General features: G+C 39.7%; 1 protein-coding gene across 1 annotated transcript in view; it reads right to left on the reverse strand.

The window, feature by feature from the left end:
• The window catches only part of LOC140168002 (nephrocystin-3-like), a 279,876-nt gene that overhangs the window by 13,629 nt on the left and 256,725 nt on the right, over positions 1-9,522 (reverse strand). Inside the window, 4 exon segments of the mRNA XM_072191312.1 lie at positions 744-887; positions 1,757-1,975; positions 2,746-2,919; positions 6,793-6,934. Of these exon segments, the coding sequence (XP_072047413.1) occupies positions 744-887; positions 1,757-1,975; positions 2,746-2,919; positions 6,793-6,934 (679 nt within the window).

Here is a 9,522-nt window from a genome sequence, read left to right on the forward strand (position 1 = left end):
AAATTTTAATAAATGAAATAGCAGCTCCTCCCAATGAAATTTCAAGTAGCTCCTGTACACTAAGTGACAATGCTTATTTCTGAATATACACATTCAATTTTATTGGGCAAAGACCATAGATACAAAATCTCTCATTATGCACTATTAATGATCGTGTCAGCGAGTGCACAATGGTAGATTTTGTATTCAGGGTCTTGTGTACAACGTATAATGGTATACTATACTTTGTATCTAGAGTCTTTGATATTGCCCAAATGAATATATGTATGGGCTACATTACATAAAAGCTGCTACATAAGTTTCATCTTAACCTGACAAGAGCATTGGTCTTGCAATATTAAATTACATAAATTTTAATATTCAATGTCTATACCCACACCTACAATTCCAAAGAGCTGCTATTCCCAAGGAATGCTATTCTCAAAAGTTTACTGATCATTTTGGAAAATCCCAACGCCTTTGCCATTGAAGCCTATATACATCATGCTATTGCACACTCATTACTATGCACAGTTCACTCTGCATAGTAATGATGGCCGAATGTGCAAATCTGTATGACATATGATTGGTTAAATCGCAGAGGTTTGAGGACTTTATAAAATGGTGTACTGGTACAGAAAGGACACATGTATGTGTTCAGAATCATGGACCTTCAGATATTTGGAACAAGTTCCCTTTGAAACAGCTGGCTGTAACTCTCACAACAACATACCATAGAAGTTATATATCCAAAATGAACTTACCCTGAATAAATCTAGCGAATCCAGTACCAAGATGACACCACCAGATATCTTGGTTGAGATCCTCTCTAACCATTTGGGAAACTCATCTAGAAGTCTGTTGGGTTCCGATGCTAAAGCTGGAGGATTGGTTGCATATTGCATTAACTGAAGAGAAAAACAAATTCTAATAACTCGTTTTATTGATTCATTCAGTGTTTACAATAATGCACATTTGGTTTCTACCTTCACAATTAGAATTGATACTGTGGTGTTGTGTGGTCTTTTTTTTCTAACTCTTACTTCTTGAAGGAATCTGCACAAGACCTGCACAACACCCCAACCTGTGGTGGATCAGGATAGATCCTGCTTACCTTCCAACCAGGATAAAGTTTTTCAATTAACAGACTTTTGATGACCAAGTCTGTGCCTGCATATTTTGTTTGCCCGAATGTAAGCATAATAAAATTCATCTTCAGGTTTCATGAAACACCCACACCCACCCTTACATGTACACCCCCATCCACATATGTACACACACACCCACAAATACACATACTTTTTCTCCACTCCCCACCTCTCTCTAACTCTTTACCTTCATCCCCTCTCTTGTGCACTTGCTCTCTTCACACACACACAAACATTCTGTCTCTTTCCCTCTCCTTTCTCAACTTAAAAATAATAATTAGTATTTAGTATAAACCATTGAAGATTGAGCAGCTATCCACTGTAGCATGTACTACTGGCACTCATGCTGAACTAAAATGGGCTATCCCAGTTGAAATCCATGCACCCCCGATCGTAGACATGAGCTTATTCTTCCACACTGGGAGTATGAATTTCAAATGGGATTACCTGAATGGGTGGCTCTATTTGAAATCTACACTCCCTGTATGGAAGATTTGAGTTATATATGTCTTCCATAGGGTGTGTATGGACTTCAACTAGAACAAGCTTCCATAGCGGCTGTATGGATTTCAACTGGAACAACCCAATGTATGGCAAAAAGGATTTTGTCTTCTTGGAATTATATGTACCTGTGCTGTAAGTCTCCGTATCATGTTAATAGTACTTGCACTAGATGACACTGCATTGCCAACAAAGTGGTACAACACCAAGCTGGAAGGATTGCGTCTCTGTTGAAGAGATATCCATTTGGCAAGAAGTAGTGATTTCCCTGATCCTGGGGTTCCACTGATGAGGAATGGAGGCAAAGGACCTGCAGCTGCAACGTGTTCATTGAGTCTTTCATAATGCTGCAAAATCAAAAGAAAATATGTTAAAGAAATTAAAACACTGCACATGAATTAACAGTATATAGACCACTTGACATCATTGTTTATCAACAAAGGCGAGGGACTGGTCTATCGATATGCTTGAACAAACCACTACACTATTCAATGGCTTTCTTGTACGATATAAAATGTGGTGGGCGATTTAAAATGCACATGCCCTAAGCAAACTACGATGCGTATGCACACTGCAGGGTAAAGAACAATAGAAATATTGCCATAATTACGCCCGCATACTGCCGGGCAATGACATGTCAAGTGGTCTATAGAAACAATTATACCGCATTCAGCATTTGAAAACTCTGAACTAATACTTTGTGCTCATTTGAAAAAACAATTTTACTGGTTCTCTATCAGCGCTTGCAATTTGCATCAAGTGTTGCAGTTTACAGAGGAGCCAAAATCTGGAAAAAATTACTTAAATGGTGTGTGTGGGGGGACTGATCCAACAAAGCTATTTTGGGACTATCTCTAAGGTACCTAGAGTTACAAGAAAACAAAAAAGTGAAAGATTATAATTGCTGCTTCATAGAGGTCATAATCGGAATCCTGCTCTGAATCGGGCAAAGAATATATACAGCTCAAATTGTTCACCGTGACAATGTTTTCCATGAAAAAGACAATGTTGCATGTTACTGACTATCTGTGCATAAGTTTTCTTACCAATTACTTCTGGCGAGTGAATCTTTCACACAGTTATTTTTTATTCATTCTAGGTCCATCACAAAACTCACCTTTTCAAAGCCTAATTGGCATGTAGACACAGTCGCCATATGAAATGCCTCGAGTTGTTCACCATTGTTGTTCACATCCCATTGACAGCTGCCGCATAGGTTTTCTATTGAGTCGTCTAATTCACTCTGTACATTGTGAGATTGATCCTCTTCATTCGCCCCTTCACTTAACTCCTGTTATTATAGATAAACCACAAATATGACAAATCTCATAATCTGGAATTGCCTAGTCTTGAATTCTCAAGGGTATTGACTATAATTTCTATGACTTGTATACCGGGTGGGGGGGCATGACTCTAATATATGTGGATCCTGGGTTTAGCAGCCCATACATGTGATCAGCAGAGCATACAGTGTGTGTTCCTGTGTCACAGTGGCACTGCCATGGGGGAAAATTTCTCCCAGTCAGAACTCTACCCACCCCCCACATTTTCCCCCAGAAAATTTACAAAAATTTCCACTTTTTGCAGCGATTTTGCACAAAACTTGTTGATTTTACCACCCCCCCTGAAATTCACTTTAGCCCCCATGCCAACTGCTGATCGATGGGTTGTTCCAGGAGACCCCGACCCCCAACTCAACACAAAAGTTGACAACCATGAGAGTTACCAAATCTTTCAAAGGTCCCTTTGCAATGATTTTCATCCAATCCCCCTTTTTTCATGCAAAATCAAGGACAAAATTTGGCCAAAAACAACCCCTTTTTTGTGGTTTTCAATGACCAGAATTTCAAATACCCTTTTCAATGATTAGAATTTCAAACGCCCCTTATCAATGACACTAAATATTGACATAAAATTTCTGGATTTTCTCAAGTACCCCTTTTATCCATATTTCGCAGACAGTACAAGTTAAATACCCCTATTTTGTTGATTTCAAGGGTCAAATTTCACGGACAGTGCAAATTAAATACCCCCTATTTTGCCAATTTCGCGATCCTTGCAACTGGTAAAAAAATGACCCCTTTTCCGCGCAATTTGGTAACTCTCATGGTTGTCAACTTTTGTGTTGAGTTGGGGGGCGGGGAGGAGACACAATGACAGGGTAATTTTGGTTAAATTGACTTCTGCAGAAAAACTCAACATCCATGTTTTGTTATGTCTTGTATACCAGTTGCGAATTTATATTTGAAGTGATGTGTAGTGCCTGTTAATTGGGGCCATCGTAGTATCGTATTACTCAAAGGCCCCCAGACAAAGGCCCCATATTATTGGATAACCCATGCTCAGTCACCAAAAGACTATAATTCCTCCTTAGACCTGTCCCCCAAAGACCATTGTTTCCCAATTTGAATGGCAACTGCAACTGTTTTTCAATAAAGACACTCAATTTAGAAAATTCGAGTAATGCAATACTCTGGCTTTACGGGGCTGCTATTTTCTTATATTCGCACCCAATGCCCCCATAGGTTCAAAAGTTCATCTCTCAAAGCCCTCTTTTTTGTAAATGACCGTCACCAAAGCCCTTTACCTTAAAAGTGTCAGCCTTACAACTGTATCAAATTTATATTGAATTCCCCCTCCCCCCAAAAAAACCAGAAAACACTTTCCCAAAGCCGATTGAATTAATGCTCTGGGCAGAGTTCTGCCAAGCTAGTGCAACATCTAAAAACTTGTGGTGGCGCATGTTCTCTAAAAGAAATTGCACTATAGGATCCTTATGATGAATTTTTGCTCTTCGATCCTTCTAACTTAAATTACCCTTGATGAAAATAAACCATCACAACATACAGCTGTAGTGAAATTGATATCTTTATTTGATTTAATTCAAAACCTTGTGATACAGCTGTAGTATCAGGGGATGGATTAAGAATTTTCAATTTCTAATCGATGAGAGCAAAAATTGTTCTCTTGATTATCGAGAGTGACATTTCTTTCCCCTGTTCTTCTTCAATTTTGTTTCTCTCTGTTCTCTCCATACAGGCCAGTCCAGCCAGTATTGTTACATAAGCTTTTTAGCTTGGCTTAAGCAATTTGTTTGAGCCTGGTTTCATCAGGACCCAAGTGTCTGTCCACCCACAAGTCGTGTTGACATTTTGAGTTACACCCAGCGTAAACTTACACTAACATTGATCAAAATTCCACAAATATTTTCCCTACTCCTACCACGTGTCCACACCTAGCCTACTCCTAGCATTACACGCCAATCATTTCCACCAAGCATTCACTTCTGGTCGGGCGTAAACATTGGCTACCACTTCCAGTGTTTCGGTGACCTTTATCAACCGTGCGATATGTAATTTCTTAATTCCAACTAACAAAAGGTCATACTTACACTGGGTACTAGGAGTAGCAGTATTCACATTGCAACTTACGCCTGGCGGAGGTTACACCCAGCTCGCTATTCCTGACTTTTGTCAGGAGTAAATCGTCGGACGTACGCCTGGCGGAACTTACGCTGACCATCGTTCACACTGCGCCTACTCCTGGCAGCGCCTACCGCTACTCCTAGCAACTTACGCCGATCAAGTTCTGCGGGCGCACAGAATTAAAACCAGAGAACCAGGACTCGACCGCCATCTTGATCCAGGCATGGAGCAAACATTGGGGGTATTCGGTTTCCCTCAGAATGCGCTTGAGGCTTTCGTAGTCATGCAAACGCGACATGGATGATGGGCGCATTTGAGAGACGCGCTTGATGCGACCTGCACGCTGAGTACCAAGGCGCTTCAGATGAAACGCAGAATTGTTTTCGTTAGTCTCCGCGCACCGTCGGCAAGGACCCGAATACTCCCAATTTTCTCCCCATAGCTGACGGCGCGATTGTACATGCCGGTATAGGGAGTCCCGGTTCTCCTTCTCTAATTCTGTGGCCGGGCGTACGTCCGACAATGTGAACATGACTACAGATATTGGAACACATTGTAGCCAGGGGGGCAGCTTCCCCGCTGTGAGAAGCAGTAGCACAGATTTCTTTTTGACATAGGGATAAGGGGAATTTCTTGGAGTATAGTGAATCCAGCACCTTTTGGTGACAGAATAAGGGGCTGTGCACTAATTATGAGCCCTGGAGGAGGGTAAAATTGGGGGGGGCAAGAAACTTTTGGCAAGCCGAAAAAGGGGGGGTGCAAGCAATTTTGGCAAGCCGCACAAATTCATGGGGCGCCTTTTTAATAAAACGCTCTAAAAGGCTTAGGAAAACAGTACGGAAGCAACTTAAATATGCACATTTTCCTGCTCGCTGCGCTCACAACATACATCTAGCAGGTTGGCAATTTGGGATCCCAAAAATTTGGCATGTTCAAGGGGGGGGGGCGGCAAAGCATTTTTGGCGGGCCGAGAGGGGGGAGGCAAGCGATTTTTGGCGAGCAGTTTGGAAATTTTACCCCCCAAGGGAGGGGGGCTCATAATTATTGCACAGCCCCTAAGTTTAAACAGGTTATATTTTGGTTTTGGTAAAAACAATTTAATAACATTAAATGTCAGGTTATGTAAAGGTCTTGAAAATGTTTTGTATTAAAACACACTAAAACAAAACACACTAAAACAATATTCTTTTAATTTGTTCAAAATGTTATTGTGAAATATTTTTGGCAAACACCTTTTGCCAAATATTTTGTCAACACTTAAAAAGGGTTATTTTAGAATATTTGCAGGAAGTTATCAAAAAATGTTTTTGAATGTTATGGAAACCTTTATATAACCAGACATTTAAAGGTTTTTCTGGTAACATTTTCCAAGCTTTTGCGAATGATGTCCAAATTGTTTTGTGTTTGCTGGTACAAATGCACATAAAACCATTTGCACTTTCTAGGCTAAAATGGCCAAATATAATTTGAAACCTACATACAGACATCAATACTGGGGGAGGGGGAGGAGATTGTATGGACCATCCCCCTATCAAATTATTGGAAGGATTTATCCCCCAAAGTCTTGTTCCCTCTGCCTCCCCAGTGGGATGCTGCCTGCCCTGATATTTAAGTTTTTGAGTCTTTTGTGCTTTTTAGCCCATTATTGACTATTTTCGTCAATACCCCCCCCCTTTCCTAAGTCCTGTCTACGCCACTGGCATCCGCCCAGATATACAAACTATTTCCTCATCACTTACCAATCTGACAACTCTTTCTAGTTCTTGATAAGCCTTCTCAGCGCCCTCTTTTGGATTACTGTAGTCGTCAATCAGTTTTGCGCATCCACTTTTACGAATCTTATCCTTCAGTTCTTGCGCATCTCCTTGAGTATTTATGGACCTGTGAAAATATACAAAAAAATTACAAAAATTTAATTTTGAAAAATTCCTTTCTGATCAAAATAAACATTTATGAACAAGTATATTTATGATCATTTTTGGGAGCCTTAATCACGTTAATTTTCATCAATAACTTACAAGTGTAATCAGTTTTCAAGACAAAGGGCCATTTCAGAGGGGGTCTGAATACAAATGACCATATGGGGATGTGCTGCACACATGGGTTACAGTTTCGGCCATTTGGTATCAATAATATTCTTGACCAAGTTTTGGTGTCAGTTCTTTAAAATTGTCTCAAAATATTTTGACAATTGCCCAATTTTGCCTCCTATAGCCAAAATATTCTGAAAAATTAGAAAACTGCCAATTTGTGTTACTGTAAAAGTCAATATTTTCGCGATTTTGAAGATTTTATCAATTGCACGGATTTGATATTGATACAAAATTATAGAAACCTAATGCAAAAGGCTATTTTTGCGATTTTATGACCACTCGCGAAATTAAAAACCTCGCGAAAATTTCCACTTTTACAGTAATCAAATTTAGCTGCAAATTTTCAATTTTGGTATAGAGATGGGTCCTACTTTACAAATTCTCAGCCGCAAATCCCTACAAAACCACATTTGAATACCAATCTATTGGTTTTGAAAATAATGTACAGTCCCTCTGTCTACCAGCCTGAACTCAAACGGTAAAATTTGAATGTCACAATGGTCTACATTTGTGCAGTGGCGCAAATTTTGTAATTTTGGGTTTTTGCTGGGGAGGAACAAGAGAGGGGGGGGGTCTGACTGGGGGAAATTTGCCCCCCATGGCACTGCCACTGCATTTCTGCAATGTATAATTAAGTTGCCTTTTGAATTTTCAGCAATTATTATCAAGTTCTACAAATGAAACATAGCTCAATCCTAATCATTCATTTAGCTGAACCCCCAATATTTTGCAAGGGGGATGGTCCATTCAATCACCCCCCCCCCCCAATGTTGAGACCTGTATATGGGTTCTGACCAAATTAACCTTATATTTGGCCATTTTAGCCCTAAATTTGCAAAATTTTCCATGCTACGCGCAAATTTATCCCACTTTTGCACCATATTTCATCAGTTTAGCTTCAAAATGGCAAAATCTTTTGCACGCTTTGTTCAATAAACTTAATCTGTCGCCAAAAAGTGCTGAATTCACTATACTTCAAGAAACTGTTTCCAACCTCACCCCCCCCCCCCCCCATGTCGAAAAGAAATCTATGCCATTGCAAAAATCACAGACTTGGAGCAAGTCTAAGCATTCAAAATCTTGAGAAGGCCTATATGCCGAAATTTTGCTCTAATATTCACTTTTTTGTGTTACTTTAATTAAATGGTTGGATATAAAGAATAAAACATGTCTTTTCCAGAAATTAGAATGCATAAACTGAAACTAGTCTTAGTGCAAGTCTTTGGCTTGATTGTCACAGCATATGAAAAATGCCCTAAAAACACATGTTTTTGGCCCTTATTTCCAAAAATTGGCCAAATATTAAAATTTGACTTACTAGCAATAAGACTTACTGAAGGATTGGGATTTAGCTATGTTTCATTTGGCAAAACAGGACAATATTTTTTAAATCTCTAAAAATTAGTACTGTATTTTCTTGGTGTGCATGCTTTCATGGTTTCGTTTTGCATTTTTGGGTTGTTTAGTATAAATGTATTTTTTATAAACATTGTCAGTGCAATATTACCGTCCAAATTAATTGAATGAAAGGTACTTAAAAGCAAAATAATTATTCTTGTCTTCTATACTATCAATTATAACAGTCTTATGCCTGCTTCGAAATTCAACCATATTCAATATCCAATGCAATATCCCCACTACAACAAAACTCCCCCACCCCACATGCCTGCCGGATGATATTGACACGGAAGCTTTATACCGGGGGGGGGGACACATCAAAAAATGTTGGTGGGTATGCTCCCCCGGAATTTTGAGGTGGTGGGTCTTTGGGAGCTGACGGCGTACCGGTAAAAGGGGGTCTTTTGGAGCTGCGAACCGGGCTGTGAACAAGTAAAGTGGGGTCTTTAGAAGCTGCGAAAAGTCAAAATCAAGGGTCTTTCTTGGCTGTTTGGTTGAAAATCGCCAGAAAAAACAAGAAATATGAGGAATGAGCAATTTTTGGGTCTTTCAGAGCTGAAATTATCAAAATCAAGGGTCTTTCGGAGCTTTATATTGGTCAAATATAGGGGGTCTTTCGGAGCTGCAAAACCCAAAAAGGGGGGTCTTTCCGGGGGAACATACCCATATGGTCATTTGTGTTGAGTGCCCCCCGGGCTTTATACCATTCATTTCAATACAATTAAATTCAATTCAAAACAGTCCTGTCATATACCTCCCCCACTCAAACACACATCTTTTGCATCTTCCACTCTTCCCTAGAAACAAATCATTCTAATGCCAATATATAAAACACCATGGAATTTACTCGAGATAATTTACCACATCACGACCAAGCTCACATTGGGCGCCCCATTCCTTTTTTAAAGGAATTTTTTATTCTGGAATAGGGAGTAGATCCACCCAACTGCTAAACTGCCTCCAATTGGGCTCAAAGGT

Source organism: Amphiura filiformis, chromosome 13, assembly GCF_039555335.1.
Source record: "Amphiura filiformis chromosome 13, Afil_fr2py, whole genome shotgun sequence".
Taxonomy (NCBI): domain Eukaryota; kingdom Metazoa; phylum Echinodermata; class Ophiuroidea; order Amphilepidida; family Amphiuridae; genus Amphiura; species Amphiura filiformis.